This window comes from Trichosporon asahii (assembly GCF_000293215.1).
Source record: "Trichosporon asahii var. asahii CBS 2479 unplaced genomic scaffold scaffold00009, whole genome shotgun sequence".
NCBI classification, from domain to species: Eukaryota; Fungi; Basidiomycota; class Tremellomycetes; order Trichosporonales; family Trichosporonaceae; genus Trichosporon; species Trichosporon asahii.
This window is the reverse complement of record NW_014040915.1, coordinates 979,059-1,001,519: the sequence shown is the minus strand read 5'-3', so window position 1 is coordinate 1,001,519 and position 22,461 is coordinate 979,059. Positions and strand designations below refer to the sequence as shown.

The 22,461-nt window shown below is 58.9% G+C and overlaps 8 protein-coding genes and 1 non-coding gene across 9 annotated transcripts; 4 read left to right on the top strand and 5 right to left on the bottom strand.

Moving 5' to 3' along the window:
- Positions 1-69: 69 nt before the first annotated feature.
- On the bottom strand, positions 70-1,635 carry A1Q1_07145 (uncharacterized protein; the record flags this gene model as incomplete). The annotated part of the gene is made up of 1 exon (XM_014327394.1): positions 70-1,635. The coding sequence occupies one exon, from the start codon at positions 1,633-1,635 to the stop codon at positions 70-72; it is 1,566 nt and encodes a 521-aa protein (XP_014182869.1).
- A 545-nt stretch (positions 1,636-2,180) lies between these two features.
- Positions 2,181-2,263, top strand: A1Q1_t197. The gene has a single exon. It is a non-coding gene; the product is annotated as a tRNA-Gly (tRNA).
- Positions 2,264-3,705: 1,442 nt separating this feature from the next.
- Positions 3,706-5,306, top strand: A1Q1_07144 (UDP-N-acetylglucosamine diphosphorylase; the record flags this gene model as incomplete). The annotated part of the gene is made up of 2 exons (XM_014327393.1): positions 3,706-4,351; positions 4,426-5,306. The coding sequence occupies 2 exons, from the start codon at positions 3,706-3,708 to the stop codon at positions 5,304-5,306; spliced, it is 1,527 nt and encodes a 508-aa protein (XP_014182868.1).
- Positions 5,307-5,618: 312 nt separating this feature from the next.
- Positions 5,619-7,641, bottom strand: A1Q1_07143 (glycine-tRNA ligase; the record flags this gene model as incomplete). Its single annotated transcript, XM_014327392.1, has 2 exons — positions 5,619-7,317; positions 7,358-7,641. The coding sequence occupies 2 exons, from the start codon at positions 7,639-7,641 to the stop codon at positions 5,619-5,621; spliced, it is 1,983 nt and encodes a 660-aa protein (XP_014182867.1).
- A 439-nt stretch (positions 7,642-8,080) lies between these two features.
- On the top strand, positions 8,081-9,297 carry A1Q1_07142 (uncharacterized protein; the record flags this gene model as incomplete). The annotated part of the gene is made up of 5 exons (XM_014327391.1): positions 8,081-8,220; positions 8,276-8,342; positions 8,400-8,561; positions 8,599-9,054; positions 9,112-9,297. The coding sequence occupies 5 exons, from the start codon at positions 8,081-8,083 to the stop codon at positions 9,295-9,297; spliced, it is 1,011 nt and encodes a 336-aa protein (XP_014182866.1).
- Positions 9,298-9,352: 55 nt separating this feature from the next.
- A1Q1_07141 (golgi family to vacuole transport-related protein) lies at positions 9,353-10,054 on the bottom strand (the record flags this gene model as incomplete). The annotated part of the gene is made up of 3 exons (XM_014327390.1): positions 9,353-9,707; positions 9,746-10,008; positions 10,052-10,054. 3 exons carry the CDS (start codon positions 10,052-10,054, stop codon positions 9,353-9,355), a joined length of 621 nt encoding a protein of 206 aa, XP_014182865.1.
- A 492-nt stretch (positions 10,055-10,546) lies between these two features.
- Positions 10,547-14,346, top strand: A1Q1_07140 (importin beta-4 subunit; the record flags this gene model as incomplete). The annotated part of the gene is made up of 6 exons (XM_014327389.1): positions 10,547-10,552; positions 10,697-10,768; positions 10,821-10,898; positions 11,015-11,148; positions 11,245-13,260; positions 13,425-14,346. The coding sequence occupies 6 exons, from the start codon at positions 10,547-10,549 to the stop codon at positions 14,344-14,346; spliced, it is 3,228 nt and encodes a 1,075-aa protein (XP_014182864.1).
- A 3,083-nt stretch (positions 14,347-17,429) lies between these two features.
- On the bottom strand, positions 17,430-17,840 carry A1Q1_07139 (uncharacterized protein; the record flags this gene model as incomplete). The annotated part of the gene is made up of 1 exon (XM_014327388.1): positions 17,430-17,840. One exon carries the CDS (start codon positions 17,838-17,840, stop codon positions 17,430-17,432), a length of 411 nt encoding a protein of 136 aa, XP_014182863.1.
- A 1,667-nt stretch (positions 17,841-19,507) lies between these two features.
- On the bottom strand, positions 19,508-20,236 carry A1Q1_07138 (uncharacterized protein; the record flags this gene model as incomplete). The annotated part of the gene is made up of 1 exon (XM_014327387.1): positions 19,508-20,236. One exon carries the CDS (start codon positions 20,234-20,236, stop codon positions 19,508-19,510), a length of 729 nt encoding a protein of 242 aa, XP_014182862.1.
- Positions 20,237-22,461: the final 2,225 nt, after the last annotated feature.

The following is a 22,461-nucleotide window of genomic DNA, read 5'->3' as shown; positions in this document are numbered from 1 at the left end:
ATTGTTGCTTGACATTACTTCCTAGGTACATTTGCGCGCGACTTTTGGGCGGCAACTCACACGGGGTTATCAGGACGTGGACTGCCCGGCCAGGTCGTGCGTTGCAGGGTCCTCGCTGTCGCCAACCTTCTCGGACTTGCAGGAGCTGCTGGAGGAAGGACAGTTCGAGAGACCGGGGGTGCTGAGCTGGCTGGGGGTGAGGGTAGGAAGACCAGGAGCCGGCTTGGCGATGGTCTCCTCCGCGGGAACCGCAGCGTCGGGAACGATGGGCTTGGTGGTGGCCGAAGCATCAGCGTCGGGAACGGTGGGCTTGGTGGTGGCCGGAGCATCGTCATGGGCAGCATGACAGTCGGGGGGACCAGCGGGGACTTGAGTAGAGGCACAGGAAGGACCAACAGGAGCTTGAACAGGAGCTTGAACAGGAGCTTGAACAGGAGCTTGAACAGGAGCATCGCGTAGACCATTGGGAGCTTGAACGGGGGCCTGCTGAACGGCGGGGGTCTGGAGATTCTCGAGTTGCTGGAAGTAGGACACCTCGTCGGGAACGAACTCGGGGTGGAACCTGAAAGACTCCTCCTCGTCTGACGAATCCGAAAGCCAGTCGTCGAAGACGGGCGGGAGGTCCGCACTCGTGATAACAGCGGCGCGGATGCGAAGCATGGCGCGACGCCTCGCATTCGAGCTCTCGGGGATAGAATCCTTAGGCTCGACGGTTGCGGAGGGGTCGGTGACGCCGCGGGTAGGCGATGACTCGGCAGAGGTCCACGGCGCCTCGGCGTCGTCGTCTTCATTGGCGCCGGTATGCTGATCCTGCTCTCCATCGTCCGATAACCCAACCTGCTGACTGGCAGGATCGTCATCGCTCATGGTCGGGATGCTCAGGCGGCGCTTAAACGAGACCGGCTCAAGGTACCCATGGCCCGCGAAAGCGTAGCGAACATCGTGGAGAGTTGCGCGGATGAGCGACACGATTCCGTCCTCCTCGAGTTCGAACGCGATGAGGACACGCCGGAGCTGAGCTTCATCGAACTCAGGAGCTTCGTTCGCGATCTCCCCGGCGACCGCGCTGTGCTGGTTCATGAACGTCTTCCACACCCTGGTGGCGGCCCTGAAGACCAGGTACTGGTGGCCACAGTACTGCTCGGCGGCGGCCTCCAGCATCCCAGCCTCCGTGTCGGGGGAGATGGGACGCAGGGCGTGGCGCAAATCCTCGTTGAGTTCGCTACGGAGGACTTCGGCGCTGAGGTGGATGTACAGCTCCCTCAGCGCCTCGCCCATCTTCTTGTGGGAGTCCATGACCTGCTCCAGAGCCTGCAAGGCGTCATGGACCTGCTTCTGACGGTTGTCGTCGACTTGGGCGAAGTTGTCGACTAGGCCGAGAGTTGGAATGCCGTTGCCGTTGTTTTGGGGCGGGGTGCCGTTCTGGGGATCTGCGCTAGTCGTCGCAGGGCTGTTCTTCAAAGCCTCAAGGACCGGCCAGATAGCCTGAATGTCGGCGGTGAACGACTTCAGAGACTCGAAAATGCGCGACTCTGGAGTGCCGGGGGTAGTTTCAGCCCCAACGTCGGGCTGGAGCTTGCTCGAGGTCGTCGGAGCAGTGTCGGGGCTCGGTCCTCCGTCGAGACTGGTGGTCATGATGGATGTGGTTGAGTGGACAACAGGCAAGAGGCAACTGAGCAGTCTTAACGTGCAGTCTGGGAGGACGAACACACGCAAGCGCACGCCCGCCTCGCCTCCCCCTTCGCACGTCGAGCCAGACACACTGCAATAATGTGCGTGTCTGTCGAGACTCACAATTGAAAAGATGATGAAGCTAGTGCGCTGTCGCAAGTCTTTCTGCACGATACTCTTCCTCACTCAGCTTCATCGCATCGCAGTATCAGAACTGTGATACAGGTTGCAATTTCTCTGACAGATGCAAGTGCTTCAGTTCCTCAGCTTCAACCAGAACGCAAACTCATCTGCAAAGTGGTCGAACAGAACGCCGCCATCGAATGGGTCACCGACCCGCCTTGAATCGTCGGCACCGCGCCGCACCCCCTGATACAGCAGAGCTTTGCAATTGGACTTGATCTGCTACAGCACCTCTTCCTATCCCCTCGATGCTCTGTATACATGTGATTCTGCACGAAGGAATTCGCGAACCAATACCACGCGGCAAGAACCCACCCCACAACGATGGGTTGTTGATCCAGTGGTTAAGATGGCTGCCTTCCATTCCGTGGAATAGCAGCTTACCGGGGTTCGAATCCCCGACAACTCATTTTTGGCCTCACTCCAGCACGCGGCGGTGTCCACCGCCGAACTGCTGGCCAGTCAGCGTACATGCCAAGGCCGCCGTAGGGGTCGGCGTGCCGCAGGATGGAGCAGTAGTGGGTGTGCCTGCGACACGCTCCGGCACTCCCGCTCCGGGCAGCGGCAGCGGCGCCGCGATTGGCTGACGCTTAGTGGATGGCATCGGGGTTAGAGAGGACAACGAGCGGCACAGGAATGACGACGTGGTGGGTGGCCGTGGGTGCACTTGGGCGTTTATTTGGCTCCGGGGCGTGTCGTTATGGCTTGACGAGCTGTTACCCTGAAGCCGGCCCTCAAACCCGGGTAGAGCCAGGAGTACGGTGTGCGAACATGAGATCTGCATCTTCCCGTTCATTTTGCTGTCAGCGGTGGGCTGCCCAAAGTTTCATGCCCGGGCATCAGAAACGAGACAATGGTAGATGCGGGAGCTGACGAATGGAGTATGTAGATCCCTTGTCGCATGTCTGACGATCTGACGGTCTGATAGGCCTGACGGGGTGGACGGGGAGGCTTGAAAAAACCCAGTTTCGAGGACGCGTCTGAATGGAGCCAAGGCGCGCGCAAGGAACGCGTTGAGGGTAGGAGAAATAAGCAGTGCGCGAGGAGTGCCGTGCATGCGAGGCGGGCATCGGGCGGTGTAACCAAGCTTTTGCTCTCAGTTCTCAGGCCGTGGGTCCAAGGGCCTTACGCCATTTGATCGATCACACCGAGAGATCCCAGGCGGACAGCCGCAAAGCAGTGTACCACTCCTACCAACTACTTTCCCAGGCGGCTGTCCGGCTGACCAAAGATAGCCTGAATGCATCAACAACAACCACCTTTCTGGCGCACTGTCTAGGCTCCACTTGCTTCTCTTCATCTCACACACCCTGCATACCTTCTCACTCGCAACACTACTCTGCCAGCTAGCGACACGTCACGCCGCAAGAAGCGCACATCGCACATCGCACCCCGAGACCTTAACGCACAACCCACAGGATCACGGATCAATCGGGCGCACGCCAGCTGTCAACCCTGGCCCTGGCAACCTTCCCTAGACACCCGGAGACCCGACTGTCAGGTATCGCTCCTTGCGCTCCTCCTTGCTCGACCGCGCCAGAGCACCTTGAAACAACAAAACCACTGCACCACTTTGCTCTGCTTCTTGCATCGCACATACCTCCCCCTCTTCCTCTTCTTTACACCTTCCTCATCTGATCTTCCTCCCCATAGCCCCTGCACACGCCCCCTCGCACGCTCGCCTTTCATCCGTCCTTTCGTCGTACTCTCGCCGTTCAACCTTCAGCCAAGCCGAGCAGACCCTTGATTTGTTGACCATAACAAAACTCCACTGAATAGGGTTCCTTCGCCAGTTGCCACGACGACCTTGCGCTTCTTTCTTTCCTCACTCTACCTTTTCTCCTCTCCACCATGACTATCGCCATGGGTTCCTACGCCAACCCCATCGACATTGCTGCGCTCAAGCAGACTTACGAGAATGCCGGCCAGGGCCAGGTCTTCACCTTCTGGGACAAGCTCTCCGAGGACGAGCAGGCCAAGTTCGCCAAGCAGCTCTCCGAGATCGACGTTGAGCGTGTAAACCGTATCTACGAGAACGCCATGGCCGCCGTCGCCGTTGCCCCTCCCCCCAAGCCCGCTGGTAACGAGGCTCCTACTCTGAAGACCTCGGACCAGCCCACTACCCCCACCGCCGACGCTGTATCACCCCTTCCCCCTACCTCGTGCGCTTCTGCTATCAACAACGCCGAGGAGGAGGCTCGCTGGCGCTCCACTGGTCTCAAGGCCATTGCCGACGGCAAGGTCGCTGTCCTCCTCCTCGCCGGAGGACAGGGCACCCGTCTTGGCAGCGCCAACCCCAAGGGCATGTTCGACATCTCGCTTCCCTCTGGCCGCACTCTCTTCGAGATCCAGGCCGCTCGTATCCGCCGTCTCCGTGAGGTCGTCTCCGAGGCCACTGGCAAGCCCGCTGAGCAGGTCCGCATCCCCTGGTATGTGATGACCTCGGGCCCCACTCGCACCGTCACCGAGGCGTACTTTGAGAAGAAGAACTACTTTGGTCTTCCCCGCGAGGACGTCGTTTTCTTTGAGCAGGGTAAGTTCATGGACCCGGACGGTGCTAACTTTGCGCAGGTGTTCTCCCCGCTCTTTCCAACGAGGGCAAGCTCCTCCTCTCGACCGCTTCCAGCCTCTCGCTCGCTCCGGACGGAAACGGAGGTGTTTACGCCGCCCTCCGCCGCCCCCTCGTCGAGGGCGAGGCCAGGACTGTCATGTCGGACCTGAAGGACCGTGGCGTCGAGTACATTCACGGCTACTGCGTTGACAACTGTCTCGTCAAGGTCGCCGACCCTGTCTTCTTCGGTGCCTGCATTGAGCGTGGTGCCGCCTGTGGTGCCAAGGTCGTCCGCAAGCGCGACCCCGAGGAGCTCGTTGGTGTTGTCGCCCGCAAGGGTGACGGCTACGCCGTTGTCGAGTACTCGGAGCTCCCCAAGGAGATGTCCGAGCAGCGCGAGGCTGACGGAACCCTGTCCTTCTGGGCCGGCAACATTGTCAACCACTTCTACACCCGCTCGTTCCTCGAGGAGATTGAGGGTGTCGAGGCCCGCGCTCCGTTCCACATTGCGAAGAAGAAGATCCCCACTGTCGACCTCTCGACCGGCGAGGCCATCAAGCCCTCGACTCCCAACGGCATGAAGCTCGAGATGTTCATCTTTGACATCTTCCCCTTCACCCGCGACCTCGTCGTGCTCGAGGTCGACCGTGCCGAGGAGTTCTCTCCTCTGAAGAACGCCTCTGGCGCTCCCTCTGACACCCCCGAGACTTCGCGCCGCGACCTCCTCGCTCAGCAGAGGCGCTGGCTCGAGGCCGCCGGCGCCACCTTCGCCGACGACGTCGAAGTCGAGGTTACCCCCGACACGACCTACGCCGGCGAGGGCCTTGACTTTGTCAATGGCAAGAAGTTCGTCCGCTCCGGCTTCATCGCTAAGCCCGAGGACGTCGCCGCCCTTATCTAAGTTGACCGCGCTCCCGCACACGGTCTTAGAAGAACATTACCACGCATTTACGTTCCCCCATGGCGTCTCACAACGGCCGATCTTAAAAAATTACAGTATTAACGGACATTAAACTGGACATCAAGTGTCAAGTGACGATGGAGTGGTCATTTCAGCATATGTACATGAGAGCTCTCTGCAGTAGAGCTATGCATCATTGATACCAAGGAAAAGAAGCAGTTGCAGCGGCAGTGGTTGGTCTAAGATAGGAGCAAAATAACATCTTCTCTGTTGTCTGATCTGCGACAAAAGCAGATCGCTCTACTAATGTATCTACTCGACGTCCTGGACACCAGAGTACTCCTGGAGGACCTTGGAGGCGCCCTCCCAGTCGATAGTGCCCTTGACGAGCTGGTCGACGGTCTTGAGGACGTCCTCGGTGGAGCCGATGAGCTGCTTGGTGGTGTCGCGCTCGCGGAGGGTGAGGGTGCCGTTCTTGGCGGTGGCAAAGTCGACGGTGATGCCGAAGGGGGTGCCGAGCTCGTCGTTGCGGGCGTACTTCTTGCCGATGGAGGCGGAAGAGTCGTCGACGCGGGACGCGATGCCGAGTTTCCTGAGCTTGATGGAGATGTCGTGGATGACGGCGGTGAGGGCGGGGTCGTTGGAGATGGCGACGATGAGGACCTTGATGGGCGCAACGAGGGGCGGGAACGAGAGCACGCCGCGCGCCTTGTCCTGCTCACGGGCCCAGTACGAGTGCTCAAGCAGCGAGTACAGGATACGGCCGATGCCGAACGAGGGCTCGATGACGTTGGGCGTGAACTCGCGCATGTGCTCGGTCACCGTGATCGGGTTGATCTTGACGAGGTCCGGGGTGAGCTCGTACTCCTTGCCGTCGGCGCACTTGACGAGCGACTTGCCGTCCTTGTCCATCTCGTCCTTGATGCACTGCAGGCGCTCCTTGTCGCTCTCGGCGAGGGTCGACTTGATGGTGGCCGCGTCCTTCTTGAACTTGATGCCGAACGCCTTGGCGTCGTACTGCACGTCGAGCTTCTCGACCGTACGGGGCTGGTCGAGGCGCTGCTGCACACGCAGCGGCTGCTTGGTCTTGGCAGCGTGCACGGTGAGGTCGTAAGCCGAGCGGTCGGCGCAACCGACACACTCGATCCAGCCGTACGAGGACTGGATCTCAAAGTCCCAGCAGTCGGCGGCGTAGTGCGCCATCTCGTTGGCCATGTGCTGGCGGCAGCGGAGGCGCGCAGCGTCGATACCAATCTTGGTCAGGAAGAGCTGCGTGCGGCCCAGGAAGTAGCCGAGCGTCTCGTTGTCGACAATGCCCTTCTCGACCGCGTCGCCGACAGTCATCCGCGTCAGCTCCGTGCGGCCCTCCTGCTGCACGTCCTTGGGCAGGAGCGCGAGGACGACATCGCGCACCTCGTTGAAGCGCGCGTGGCGCTTGTCCAGCGGGTCGACGTAGTGCTCAATCTCGGCCATCGTGAACTCACGCACACGCAGGAGACCCTGGCGCGGCGCAATCTCGTTACGGAACGACTTGCCGATCTGCGCAGACGCAAACGGAACCTTGCCGTTGTTGAACTCGAGCAGGCGCGCAAAGTTGACAAAGTGGCCCTGCGCAGTCTCCGGGCGAAGGTAGCCCTTGATCTGGCCCGTGGGACCAATGTCGGACTGGAACATGAGGTTGAACTCGACAGGCTCCGAGAGCTCGTTGTTGGCGGGCGAGCGGATGTCCCACTTCTTGATGAGCTCGCCGAGCTGGGGGCCGGTGTAGTTGTCGATCTGCGCGAGGATGTACTCAAACTCCTCGACAACCTTGTCGTCGAGCTTGACGGCCTCCGACTTGACGTTCTTTTTCTTCTTCTTCTTCTTCTCGTCCGTCTCCTCCTTCTCCTCGACCTTCTTGCCGCGAGCCTCCTTGTCACCCTTCAGGCGGGCCTCGAGGACAGCCTCGACGAGGTGGTCCGCACGGAAGATCTCGCCGTTGACCTTGTCCTTGACCATCCAGTCAGCGAACCTGGTGCCTGTCAGCTATTAGTCCTCAGGGAGTGGCTTACTTGTCAACGTGGCCAGAGGTCTTGAGGACATCGGAAAGAGTCATGATCGTCGTGTCAAGCTCGAGCATGTCCTCCTCGATGATGTAGTGCTTGCGCCAAGCGTCAAGGATGTTGGCCTGGAGGGCCGAACCGGTCGGTCCATAGTCGTAGAGACCGGCGACACCGCCGTAGATCTCGAAGGCGGGCGCGAAGAAGAAGCGGCGCGAAAGAAGGGAGTCGAGGTTGGTCTTGTCAAACTCGTGGGCGGTCTTGTTGACCTCGCTCGAAGCCGTGTTGCCAGACATGTTGAGGTTCAGGTCTTTTGTGGTATTCTCCGGTGTGAGCGGCTTTTGATTAGCCAAGTATCGTGCGCTGGTGGACAGGGGGCGGTGGAGTGGTGCTTGTGTCAGAGTTCTTGTCCAGCAGTTCCGCAAGGTGCCAATGGCCATAGACAGAACGAGATGAGTCGAGTTGGGATGCCAACAGTGCTGAGATCACTTGAATCCATCGCCATCCACCTGCCTTTCCCTTGACTCGACACAAAACGGCCACTTGGCAACCAATCTTGATAATAAAGTTCTGGACAGGGGCCGGACCTTCCCGGCAAATACACGTAATCCGAGCCACGTGGTACGGCCTCCACCTCCAGAGGGCTCTGTAATGAACGGAGAAGCTTGTTATGATGGCTGTTGTCCGACTGAAACCACCTCCTGGATCGAGTAAGAGTGTCGACAATCTGCCAGCATGCGTCGACTCAGGCCAGCCGAGAAGCAATGGATCTTTGACGAAGACGCCCTCTCCAAGACTCCCTCCCGACTCGACGGCATCTCTCTCCAGGAAGAGCTCGAGGGAAGGAAACAAACGATCGCGTGGATTCGTTCATTGTGGCTTCGAGTCGCTGGGTAGGCACCGTCAACGTTAATTGCTAACGCGCAATAGCTTTCACGGAGAGAATGACCCAGAGTCCACCCCTGCCAAAGGCATCGTGACGTGCGGTGCCGCCTTGGTGCATCGCTTCTTCATGCGCCGGTCGCTGACTGACTTCGATCCGAAGGTGAGCTAGTGTGGTACCGGGTGGAGCTCACCACAGATCATGGCGCCGACGATCCTCTTCTTGGCATCCAAGATTGAAGAGGGACCTATGAGGTTACGGCACATCGTCAATGCCTGTTTGCAAAAGTTCGAGCCAGGAGCTCCGATCTGGGACCCTCAAGGTGACAACGACGTGAGCTCGACCTTTGTGACCACTCAGCTGACGCCAGGCCCAACCGCTAGAGTACCGGCGGTGGGAGAAGGAAATTCTGGCTTCAGAAGAAGTCGCGCTGGAGGCTCTGTGCTTCGACATGGCGATTGAGCAGCCATGGCCGGTGCTGCGGCGGAGTATCCGTGGACTCGATGCGCTCGCCAACGAGGCCGAGAGCAGCGCCGCGGCAGAAGCCCGCTCCAACGGAAGCTCGGGGAAGGGCAAAAGTCGGGCCACGGAGCAGGTCGTTGATGAGCTCGCTTGGACTTTCCTCAACGAGGGCCTTCTCTCGCCGCTGCCAGTGCTGCACGCGGCTCCCATCCTCGCGTTCGCAACCTTCGTGCTCGTGCTTGCGGCTGTCGACGAGATGCCTCTGTCCAGCGCGCTGGCGGCGGCTTCAGATCTAGGAGCGAAGTTCGAACTTGACATCGAGTTCTGCCCGGATACGGGGGCGAAAGGGGAGGACGTGCAGGCCGTGAGGGGTAAGTCTGCAGCTTGAAGGTCGAAACTGACTTCAGATGCCCTGCGTCAGTATGTGGAATGGTGCGAGATGGGCATCATCGACAGGGATCTGATCCAGTACTTCAAACCGGAGCCTAGCGAGCCTGCGCCGTACCGTCGACTATACGAGAGGAAGCAGAGTAACGGGACAACTAATGGAGAAGCGCCGGTATCTGGGCCGGCAGACAAGACCGAGAAGATGGACGTCGACTCGTAGCATTTTACAATAGGGATAGATGCATTGATACAACACTTTCACTCTATGCTCTACTCTACACACCAATCGACGAGAGCCAACGCCGTGCTCCGCTGCTGAGACCACCTCCCGCGCTAGATTGAGTTGAGCCGCCAGGATTGACGAGCATCGACGGTACGAGTGGGTTGGCACTGGCTGCGCTGGCCTTGCGATTGCGCTGGCTGGCGACGATGCCCTGGCTGATCTCATTGATGTTCGTTTCCAGCACGAGTCCTCCCTGAATAATCTCGTTCAGGACATACTGAACCTCGTCAAAGTGGAAGATGAGGTCAAGCTCGCATACGTTCTCGAACGCTCGGTCCAGACTCTCCACGAAGACCTGGATGAGGTCTAGAATGCCCAGCTCGCTCTCGGCTCCATCAACAACAAACCTGATCATCAATACATGTCTGATAGTCCGTGAACTTACACAAAGTAAAGCGTCGCGTAGTGGCGGTAGATGACTCTCGTGTCATCATCGGTGCTGGCTGTGCCATTACCGGGCCGTGTCACAGCATTGCCATGATTGGAGTTCTTCTCACCCGAAGAAGAGGAAGAGGGGAACACGAGCTCAGGAGCGTCGAGGAAGTTGCAGACGCCGGCTGGTCGGTCTGAAATCAAAGAGAAGATTTGGGAGATGAGCGCTTGCTGCGTCAATGGCGGCACCGGAGTGTAGAACTTGGACAAGCGCGGCTTGCCTGTGATGTCAGCTGTAGGCTACACGACGAAAGCTCACCATGCGTGTTGAAAATAAGGACAGCGTGAATCATGACTGGTAAGGAGAGTTGGATACTCCCTTCAAGCCTTTAACGTCGCCCAGGATAATGGTGTTGTCGAGAGGCCTTCCTTCTGCGCGCTCTGACGACAGAAGTCGTCCAGGTCCGGATCGTCATGGTAGGAGGTGGATTCAGCCGGCCCACGAGATAGCCACGTTATCTTATCACGTGATGCTGACCATCGCGCGATGAACGCAACGGCCGCGCAGGAAAAATTGATGCCGTCTTGTTGACGGGTCCTGCGGCGTCTGTTTCCCTGGTCTTGCTACTGAAATTTCTGATGCCGCGTGTGCAGGTACCGTCCCGCGAGCCACGCCGCGCGTACGGCCTTCAACTTTTTCTCGCACCATATCTCTCCCTCTTATCCAACCCGACGTCCTGTCTTTCTTTTCTCTTTCTCTATCCTTTTAGAGCCAAGCGAAGGCTGGACACACTCTCCACGCCCAGCAGCAAAAATGGACGTGAGTATCGACCTCCTGGGCCTTAGTTCGTCTCGATCGCACATCGCAATCGAGCTCCCCGAAATTTTGGGAATCGATGATGTCTTTGGAGTACCAGGCCCAGAGATCTGCACTTCTTAACAACATTCGCTGACAGACAAACAGCCCGCTTACGTCCAACAACTTCACCAGCTGCTCGAGGCCACGATCGCGCCCGACACGAACGTGATCAAGCAGGTGAGTCGACCGGAGGCGGGAACAGCTAGCTAACATTTAGGCCACGACGCAGCTTAACACTACTTTCTACAAGAACGCCAACTGTATTCCTGCCCTTTATGAGATTGCCGCTACGAGCCCCAACCAGGCTGTGAGTAGCCCCACTAGTTCTAGGAAGCTCAGAGTTTCTCGCCACCGCGTACCTTGCGATGGGTCCAAGTTCTGAACTTCCTGAGGTGGCTCGAACCAAAGCTGACTCGCCATCAGATCCGCCAGCTCGCCTCCGTTGAGCTGAGGAAACGTGTCTCTAGCGGAGACGGCAAGCTCTGGAAGAAGACCCCGGAGCCTGTCCGCCTGCAGATTAAGCAGAACATCCTCCAGCGTCTCACTCAGGAGAATGCGTGAGTCTTCCTGGTCTTGATTGGACGATGATGCGCTCGGACGCCTTCTATCGTCCAGGGCCACTGAAATTTCTTAGAAAGTAGCTAACCCTTCAGCTCCATCGTCCGCCACGCTCTTGCCCGTGCTGTCTCTGCCATTGCCGACCTTGAGCTCACTGTTAACCCCCCTCAATGGCCCGACCTTATGCCCGGCCTCTACGCCGCCGCCGGATCATCAGAGGTCACTCACCGCGAGTCTGCCATCTACGTTCTCTTCTCTCTTCTTGACACTGTTGTCGACACCTTCGAGGCTCACCTCAAGAACCTCTTCGAGCTCTTCTCAAGGAGTCTCATGGACCCCGAGTCCGCTGAGGTCCGTATGACCACCCTCCGTGCTCTCGCCAAGGTTGCCGAGTACATTGGTGTCGATGACAAGCACGACATCAAGGCCTTCCAGGAGCTCATTGTTCCTATGCTCAAGGTCCTTGAGAAGGCTATTGCCGACGATGACGACGAGGGTGTCAAGCACGGTTACGATGTCTTCGAGACCCTCCTCATCCTTGACACCCCTCTTGTCTCCAAGCACGTCGGTGAGCTCGTCCAGTTCTTCCTCGGCGCTGCCGCCAACCGCGACGTCGACGAGTCCATGCGTTGCGGTGCTCTCAACGTCCTTGCCTGGATCATCCGCTACAAGAAGTCCAAGGTTCAGGCTCTTGGCCTCGCCAAGCCCATCGTTGAGGGTCTCCTTCCCATCGGTTGCGAGGAGGACCCCGAGGACATCGACGAGGACTCGCCCTCGCGTCTCGCCTTCCGCTGCCTCGACGCCCTCTCGCAGGCTCTTCCTCCCCAGCAGGTCTTCCCTGTTCTCTCGCAGCAGCTCCAGACTTACATGTCGTCTGCCGACCCCAGCCACCGCAAGGCTGCTCTGATGGCCTTCGGTGTTTCCGTCGAGGGATGCTCCGAGTACATCCGCCCTCACGTCGACTCCCTCTGGTCTGTCATTGAGGGCGGTCTCCGTGACGAGCACGTCGTTGTCCGCAAGGCCGCCTGTATCGCTCTCGGCTGCCTCTGCGAGTGGCTCTCCGAGGAGTGCGCTACCCGCCACGCTGTCATTGTCCCCATCCTCTTCGACCTCATCGTCGACCCCGCCACCCAGAAGAACGCGTGCACCTGCCTTGACTCGTACCTCGAGATCCTCGGCGACGACATCGTCAACTACCTTCCCCTCCTCATGGAGCGTCTTCTCATCCTTCTCGAGAACGGCCCCGTCCCGGTCAAGATCACTGTCACCGGTGCTATCGGCTCCGCTGCTCACGCCGCCAAGGACAAGTTCCGTCCTTACTTCGACCAGACCATCACCCGCCTCGTCCAGTTCGTCACCCTCCAGGGCAGCGACGAGGAGAGCGACCTCCGTGGTGTTGCCACTGACACCATCGGCACCATCGCCGAGGCTGTCGGCTCTGAGATGTTCCGCCCCTACTTCCGTGACATGATGAAGGCTGCCTTCGAGGCCCTCACCATGGACAACACTCGTCTTCGCGAGTCGTCGTTCATCTTCTTCGGTGTCATGGCTCAGGTCTTCGAGGGCGAGTTCGCCGAGTACCTCCCTACCTGCGTTCCCGCTCTTGTTGCCTCGTGCCAGCAGAGCGAGTCGTCCGACGACTTCGTCGACGAGGGTGAGGCTAACGGTGCCACCGCTCGCCAGGCCGCCGAGGCTTTCGCCTCTGGCGTCGGTGCCTCCCAGATTGCCGATGAGGAGGAGGAGATCGACGAGACCGACCTTGACGCCCTTGAGGCCATGTTCGCCCGCGTCAACTCTGCCGTCGCCATCGAGAAGGAGGTCGCCGCCGACACCATTGGTGAGCTCTTCAACGCCACCAAGTCCGCCTTCCTTCCCTACGTTGAGGAGACCATGCAGGTCCTCATCGACCTCCTTGACCACTACTACGAGGGCATCCGCAAGGCTGCCGTTGGTGCTCTCTTCCAGTACATCAAGACCTTCTACGAGCTCTCTACTCCCCAGGAGTGGGTTCCTGGAGCGCAGGTCAAGGTCCCCTTCCACGCCGACGTCAAGAAGCTCGTCGACCACGTCCTTCCCCACATCATCAACGCCTGGAAGACCGAGGATGACAAGTGCGTATTAATTCCTACCCTTCCCCCATCACCTCCAAATGATGATAAACTTTACTCAGCTCACTTCGAGCCCACATGGGCCTTGAGACTACATTTTTTCCAACGTATCTGACACCTCTACACACTCTTCACTGTCTTTGGTAACATTTGCTAACCGAAAACAGGTCTGTCGTTATTCTTCTCTGCTCTGAGCTCGCCGACACCATGAACAAGTGCGGCCCCGCTCTTGTTGAGGGCCACCTCGACGACATTGCCACTCTCTCCATCGAGATCCTCGAGAAGAAGTCGCTCTGCCAGCAGGACCCCGACGGAGACGACGAGGGTGCCGCCGACGCCGACTCGTCCGAGTACGAGTCCGCTCTCATCTCCAACGCTGCCGACGTCTTCGGTGCCATGTCCACTGTCCTTGGCCCCGACTTCGCCCAGGCGTTCGGCCAGGTCCTTCCCCTCCTCGCCAACTACACCCAGCCCAAGCGCATCTCTTCTGAGCGCTCCATGGCTGTTGGCTCGCTCGGTGAGATCATCGTCGGCCTCAAGGGCGGTGTCACCCAGTTCACCCAGCCTCTGCTTGAGATCATCTCGCGTGGCTTGAACGACGAGGAGCCGGATGTCCGTTCCAACTCGGCCTTCGCCGCCGGTGTTCTCATCCAGAACTCGGAGCAGGACCTCTCGCAGCACTTCCCTGCCCTCCTCGGTGTCCTCAACCAGTTCTTCCAGGCCCCCGAGCACTCGGCCCCCGCTGTCTACAACGCTCGTGACAACGCTGCTGGTGCCCTCGCCCGCATGGTCAACAAGAACGCTGGTGCCCTCCCGCTTGACCAGGTTGTCGGCCTCCTCGCCTCGGTCATGCCCCTCCAGTTCGACCCCCTTGAGAACCGTGCCGTCTACTCGGCCATCTTCACGCTCTTCCGCTCGAACCCTGCTGTTCTTGAGCCCCACCTTGAGCGTCTCCTCCAGGCCTTCGCCTACAACCTCAGCGCTGAGCACGAGGACGACACGACCGAGGAGACTCGCCAGGAGCTCCGCGCTCTTGTCGACCACCTCAAGCAGACGATCCCGGACAAGGTCGCCGCTGTTGGTCTCTAAAAGCCTCGAAGGACGTATGACATCTCCTCCATTTCAAGGCGTGCTGTTGTGATTTCATTATTAGTTTTCCCCTCCCTTCCCCTTCCCTCACAATTATCCCATCCCCCTCATCCCTCCAATATCTGGCATAAAGCACAAATCCGCATCTAAATCTCCCAGTGTTCCCCTGCATATGCGCGGGTCCGTTAATCTCAGTTAACTGTCAAAACATGTCTGGGGAATCTTTTGACAGATATTGTGTGAATATATACAATAATACCCCTCCCTCCCATAACCCGTCCATAGTTTTCTCAATCACATGTAGACGTGCATTTATTCTCGACGACGTTTAATGATTCTCATAACAATCAGTGGCTGAGCGGAGCGCGAGACAGTGGGGAGTTGGGAAAAGTCATGGGCATTCGGTGGACGTTGGGCTTTCGGCAAAACAGATGGGGACGAAGATCATCGATAGTCATGAGAAGTTGATCAATCTCTTCTCCACATGAGAGGTTGCTCCAACTCTCCCCACAATAATTTCAGTCTTGACGAAAAGAGAGTTATGGGGTTAGAAGCGATGAGTATTTCTCGCGCCTTCGGTGTCGGTGTGAGAAGCGTGGAATGCTGAGGCTTTCGGCAAGTCAAGACTCCGAGAGACGAAATATTTCCACGACGTATCCAAGCAGAAAACATAAGAAACGTTCGTTAGGCATGAAGCACGAGATGCATGACGAGGTCCAAGGAGGTCCCAGCGTAAGCCAGCAAGCCAGCGGTTACGTGCTGGTGAGTGTCGCTCCACGGCTTCGGCGCCCCCTGAACCTTGACCGGAACAGGAACTGCGCCTCAGTGTTCGGAGCACAGATCGGAAGAGCGTCGTGTAGGGACCTTCCGGACCTCGGGGCGGCGTAACGGAGCCTGGCGCCACGGCCTGCGGAGAGCGCCGAGGCGCCGGGGCACCGCGGCGGTCTCGGTGTTCGAACCTTGTTCTCCTGTTGTCCAGTACTTATTACCTTCATTATTCTCCCAGCGAGGCCCAGCCTGCCCGCGCCGCAGCCGTCAACGAGCGCCATCATAGGTCGCACAGATGGCACAGGACGCAACGGACGCCTTATGCTGACGCCCTCGGCTCAGACACGATCAGAGAACGCCTCCGTCAGGCAGAGTCAGCCAAAATCAGCCCGCTCAGACATATGAGCGTGTCTGACCGCGTGTGCGTGCGAGGGTGCTTGAGGGTGTTTGAGAGTGAGATCCCAGATCCAGCTGCGGCAACTCACAGGCCAATCGATCGCTGCACGCGGTCCTATGGCTGAACACGCATGGACACGCCTGGAATGCGACGTGTGCACATTCCTGGATGTATTGCTGGCTGGCCCCTCCTGGTAACAATTGCTGGCGTCCACTCCTGTCAGTCCTGGGTCAGTTGTTTCCTGGGTGAGTTTGAGGTTGGGCGTTGTAGGTGAACTGGCAGCTGCGTGAGTGAGGGGAAGATGCTGGGCTGACAGCCTGTCTCTCCGAGCTCCACGGTTCCCCTTGCACCCTTGACGCCTCGTTCTGCCTCCCTCTGACGCCTCTGCGCTGCCTGCAGTGGGCAGTCGAATCGGTGCATTTTCGGCGCTGTGGCGTCAGTACGTCTGACAATTCTTTGTCTCACCCAACATTTCCTCTTCGCGAGTGCGAAAAATGCCTCTACGTCGAAGCACGCGGTGACACTCAGCCACGACCAAGCCACGATGGGTGAGACGACGGTGACAACAGTGACCGCTGCGATCGATGGGTGCTGCGCCACGTCTCTGCCTTCTGCGCTTTCTGCGCCACTGACGCCCCCCGCAGGTAACGGCGACGAAGGCCCCAGCCCAGAACCACAAACCTTGGCATTTTGGTCACAGGTGGGCCACATTCGTGATAGCGGAACCTTGTTCACCTTTGATGCGGAATTCGCTAACGGTGAGGAGGCGCCGCGGCATCGCGTTTCGGCCGTTAGCCCACGGCCCAAGAGAAACTGAGGACCAATGGGTGGGCTTCTCCATGACTCGTGCGGAGTGTTTGGCCTTCTAAGGGCCCCGGAACTAGCGGTGATACTGCTATTTCCACCGCTTCCTTGCTCGACTTTCGATTCGAATCGAGCCATCCCTAACCCTGGGTGTCCTGGGCTTCCTGACAACGTGCCTTTCCATTTCCGTAGCGGTACCTTCGTGATGGACAGGGGCGATCACATCGATTTAGCACGAATTGGGCAAGCCTGCGGTGAGCAAGTGGGACGAGCAAGTAGGGAGAGGACGTCCTAATCGCCCGCAGAGCAGACGCCTGTCTCGCCAGCCTCGAAGTCAGCCGCAAGAAGGTGTGATCTGGGACACGTCAGATTCTTAGGGACTCCAGGTGCGTGTAGCAGGGAACTTCTGACCCATGCATGTGCGTGGGTATGCTCTTGCTCGGCCACTATTTCTCCATGTGCGGCGTCCTAGCGTCCGTTGGCGGGAAGTGCGTACACTGCGGAGTGCGGAGAAAGATAGCTCAGAAGGAGGTTCGGGGCCAAGATTCCACCATCCTCTTCTAGGTCTCCTTGCGCGTTGCGGCCTCGGAAGCGGCGAGCGCTGCCGATCTTTCCGCTTGCGTGGGCGGAGAATAGCTCGACTTAGTGCGGGGTGGGGAAACATTCTCCGTCTTCTTGGGCTCGGCACCATGCTTGCGTCGGCCACTCGGAGGGCTCGATTAATCCATCTCGTGTAAACGAAAGTGCGGGGTGAATGGAGGAGCAGGTACGAGATACGAGAGGTGCACCACCGGGTGAGTCACTCTGAGTCAGCGGTGTGATGTGAGTGATCGAGGGAGATCGGACGTCTACATGAACTGCAGGCGGCGCGATCGGAGCTAAATGCGACGAAAGAAATCAGCCATGCTCCTGGGGCGTAAAGGCACGCCGCACAATGCACAGTGCACAACTTACCACCGCACAAGAGCATCAGAGTGTTAACGAGGGGTGAGGGTGATTCCTGTGCAAGCCGGTTCCTAACGGAGGCTAGGGGACTTCTCTCTTCATTTTCGAGCATCACAGCATCCCGGGGTTCGAAAGCCTTACGAATCACTCCCACCCAGCGGTCCGCGGCCTAGGGCGGCGAGGGATCCGCGCTGGATGCCGAGCGTTGGAGCGCTTCAGTCGCTCCTGTAAGCATAAGCGTGCCTTGCTCCAAGACAGGTACGAGTAGGCACACGCCCCACGGTCCGTAGTGCTTAGGAGCGGACCGTAGGCTCGAGAGGCCTGGGGGTACGGGAAATTGTCCGAGACTGTTTTTGGTGACGAGTGCTGCACTCAAGCCAATAGGTCGAGCAGCCATGTCGTGATCGCGGGGGATAGAGAGGCGCTTGGTGTATTGTATGTATGTGCTGTATTGGGATGCAGTCGCCGAGCCGTGCGGAGCAGTTGCCGGCATATGCAGGGAAAGCAACCCGTATGCGATCCGGAGGCAGAAGTCGGTCCCAGATGGGAGCTTTGGTCCAGCAGCCGCGACAGCCAACATGTCAACTGAGAGCAGAGGATTGATGTGAGCTTCGCTGGATAATCTCTGATAAACTTAACTCGGCGTGAGGGACGCACCCCGAGCACCGAATACACACCCCGAGCCCAACCCCGAGCCCGCCCCCGAGCCCGGGGCGGGAAGGCGATGCTGCGGCGTCTGCCCTGCGGCTCGCCATCTTCCCCGACCGACTGCGGCTGCGGCTCAGGCGCCGAGCACGACCCACGGCTCACGGCGCTCTGCACGCTCTGCGCGCTCTGCCAGTCCTGCGCGCCGCAGCGCTGTTAGCGAGCTAGGGAGCCGCGTTATTCGTGACCCCGTGTTTGCGCACCGTGTGCTTCATGATGAATAGCTGAGAGTGTAGCTGTGCATGCCACAATACAAGGGGAGGTTTTGCGTACCGCGGAAATGAGATGTGGCGTGCACACACACGACGCCAGCCATACACGGCGTTGCTCACGCGCTCAACTCTGAGACACAAGTTCTCATCGGCGTCGGGGGCCGACGAGCGGGGAGGAGGACGCGGGCGCACGCGGGATGCCGCCCTCTGCGCTGCGCTGGTCGGAGACTGCGGCAGGGCCGCGGGGTGCGCGGGGCCGGGATGACGGTCCGAAGTCCGCGCGCACGTGAACCTGGCCAGCTTCAGCTCAGACCTGAGGCTTGAGGTTTGACGTTTGATCCTGAAAAAAACCACCTGACGAAGGGACCTGAAGAGCATTCAAACTCGCAAAAGCTTGATGTATTGAGGGGCACAAAGCCTCCAGGGGGGCATTACGTCCACCCCACCCCGTCCCAAATCTGTCACTCTCGGAGGATGCGTTGGGAGCTTGATTGCGAGAATGCTTACGCAATCGCGATCGCAATCGCGCCCCGCTTCCCATCCAGAGGTACACATGAGCAAGAAGGCGAAACGTCGTGACCCAGCAACAGACCAAGGAGTGGGGCGAATGGGACCTGCGGATCAATGTTTCTCGGCCATGTACACCGCGGCACGGCGACGGCTTTGCGGCAGCGGTACGGTACCAGCGGTAAAATGAGGCTGAAGCTGGAAGGGGGAGAGGTATGCAAGTGACGAGCTGCGGAGTGCACCACATGCTGCACTCTCCGCTCCATTGTCACACTCCTGCCTCGGCGCCCGATGCTTGTAACACACTCCGCATCCTCCTCGAGTGAGCACGCGGTCAGCTGAATAAACTGACTGCATGTAGCCGAATGCACCCGAACGCGAGCATAAAGATAGCACACTCTCGATTCGAAAACGTCAATGCGATGTGCGAAACGACGCGCGTCCGTCAGTCGAGTGTTATGCTTAAGCGACTTTCGAGGCAGTAGAGCGGCCCAAGGTCCAAGGGCACCTCATCACCCAATCGCCATCGATGGTCAAGCAGGTTGGTTGATCCGTCGAACGACGCAAAAGAGTGTTTTTAGCCCAGGCACTAGAACACAGAATGTGCATGGAAGACAGGCAGGTAGGACCTGAGGGAGCATGGCCAGCACGGCTTGCGGCCTGAGGCCCGAGGTCAGAGGAGGTGTTGGTTGGAAGGACAAAAGGAGGGAGAAAACGGCGCTTATGCGCCTTAGCGCGCCAGCGACGATCATTCGTGATGTGTCTAGCTCGCGATAGCTCGTGTTAATCCCTTTAGTGCAGTTCCGGGACAGCGTTGCTGTAATCATCCTTCACATGCTTCGCACACTCCTGAGCATGCGTGCCGTACACATTGCTTTGGCAGGAGTACGCAGCCTCGCCGCTGGCTTGCCGTGCATGCCGTGCCAGCCCGCGTGCCCGGGAGGCCCTCAATGCCCTCGAAGCTGTGACCCCGAAGGCGCGAGCGGAAGGGAGACACGCCGCAGCGCGGATGTAGACCGCCAGCTGTGCTGGAGCTCGCAGGGGAATGCATGGAGATAGCGAAATGCGCATTTGGGACGAGGGGGCGAGCACCAGTGTGCAGGCTACTGCTCAGGTGAGGCTGATAGCTCGGGAGGCTGTCGCTAGTAGCGGAGCGGGCCACGGTGGGCTGGCGAGGGACGGTGCTGTGCAGCCCGTTGCTGTAAGGATACGACATGCCGACGTTGATAGGGTAGGGCAGGGTCGAGGGGCTGTGGTTGTCGAGCGAGCTAGAAAAGGGGAAGGAAGGTGCGTGGTTGTCACTGGCACGGTCCTTAGCGTCACGTTCGGCGGCGAACGAGCGGCGGTGGTCGTAAGGGAACGAAGCGTTCTCGGGCGTGGCGGGGCCAAGGGAGTTGGACGAGCTGGCGTATGAAGAGTAGAGCGCAGACGAGTCCGAGAGCATGCTAGAGCGACGGTAGTCTCTAGGTGATTCAATGGCGGTAGTCGCTGGGGAGACCTGAGAGTGATCGGAAGCGACTAGAGTGGGAGGTTGATCGAAGATAGCAGTCATAAAGAAAGGGGGTGTTGGGGGCCTGAGGGGTATGAGAGATGGATGGGAGGATAGAAGAGAAGAGATGTGACAAGTGTCGACGCAAAGCGGCGACAACGAATAGCAGCGTCCTATTGCAGGGGTTAAGTGCTTTCAAGCGAGACGCGAGATAGACGGAGAGTGGAAAGATGGGCGTCCCAGTGCTTATTGGGCCCCAGGCTCCGATTAGGTTTCGGCCCAGCGAGCCCGGCCAACAAGCAGCAATTAGAAGTCGCAGCAAGCTTGCGCTTGTTCCGACACATAGACCCAGTTCCGCTGACCGTCTTTTCGTTGCTGCGAGCGAGGCTGCCAGTTTGGAAATTCACGACGATAGATTACAGGACATGCAGGAGCTTTGCAGGAGCATGCAGGACATGCCGGCCAGGGATGGTTAGGGGTCGGCGGCGGAGTACAGTTCGCATGCCCCGCTGCGTGCACTGACTGGCTTCGCAGCAGATTGCCAGATGCATGCCTCGGTGCCTCGGCGCCTCGGTGCGGCCCACACTGTCAATAGCTGGCGCTGAATGGAGCTGAAACTCAGTTCTTGTCCTGCAATGGCAGCTTGCTGCCCTTTGCTTCAGAGGCCAAACCCTGCAGGTGTCATTGGTTTTCCTGGCGTCGAGTTGTCCTGCTTGTCCTGCGTGCAAGATCCTGGGATCCTGGGTTACCGACCGAGGCAGCGCCGGTATTGGGCTCAAGCCCCTTCCGCGCGAGGCTCGCAAGCCACACACCTCAGTGGCCCGCAGAGCATCACCGCAATCCCCAGGAGAACCTGGGACAACCTGGGACACGGTGACTGTCTGGGTTCTGGGTTCTTGTCTCGCATGCGGGCCTGAGCCATGCGGGCCGTTGGCGCATGTCGTTGCGACTCAGGCCCGGATCATCACTTTGCATCAGACAGCCAAGGGATGCCTCGGTGACACACTGTATCACAGGGCTTGATGGGACTGATGGCAGCCACATTGCAGCTTCGCATCTTCTGTCACTCACCTGGTGAGCCATCTGGTGAGGCAGTACTTTCTGCCCACCGTGTGCTGTGCACGTTCCGCCGAAGCTGCTGCGCAGTAATGCGGCTTTCATCAACTCTGCATTTTCCTGCCACCGGGTCAATCTGCCTACGTGCTTCCCTGCAGGTTTATTCTGGCGATTTTTGCTATCTCGCCCTTTTGCTGGGCTACGTCGCTGCACTTCCCCACTACCCCAGTCCCCGCCCAGATGCCCCGTTGCCCCGTTGGCCCGGGTCCGCCCCGGGGAGATGCGGCAGAGGCGGCACCGGATCCCCGGATCGAGGTTGTCTGTCAGTCCAGGAGGTGGGCGATGGGCGCCATCGGCTGCCGACGCGACGGCTTGCACTTCCGCTGTCGCTCGCTGGACTGCGTCAGTTGACACGGTGCGGCTGCCAGAAGAGATACGACAGAGCATGAAGTCATACCTGTCTGTTGAGTGAGATTCACGCTCCCCGTTCAGCGCCCTCCGCGGAACTTGAGAGTTTCTGGGTTGCGCCTGCTCTTTTCGCTCTGTGCATTGTCGGCCAGCCGTGGTTGTTTCACCCTTATCTGATGCAGCGCCACAGCCGCTTGCATGCATGCATCTCGTCCGGGGATCGCTTTCTTTGTGAAACCTTGAATTCGCCATGCGAGGGCTTGCGTACGAGAGAGTACGACAATCGAGTATTCCAGAGAACCTGCTCAAAAGGTGTCAGGAGACGTCAGTGGCGCGGGCTCCCGTTCCGCCCGTCAGCCCGCTTTGCTTGCACCCTCAGCAGCGCACACTTACGACAAGTGTATGCACTGGCAACGGGGCATCTGGCGAATTGGCCAGTTGCATCCCTGTTCTGTTAAACTCGCAAAGGACCGCAGCACAGCACGGCCCAGCCCGGGAAAGCGGGTCCGACTGTGCTCCGCACTGACGGGACACGGCAAGTAACCGCCGTGTCCTGCTCGAACGCTCGAAAGGCAAGCGTACGTGCAAGATCCGTCGCTGCATCTCCGCACGTCCCTTCGCGCATCCGTCCCTTACACCCTTGCCTGCCTAGATCTCAAATGAGCGAAACTCAAAACACCGCACGCGTTCAGCTCGATTGGAAAGGAGAGGAGAGGACAAGCAGAAAGAAACCTGACAGGACGGTTCAGACCGTGTCAGGATCCATTTTCGCGATGTTCTTCCATACAGTCACCGAGCCAAAGCCCCAGCAAAACACGTCCCCG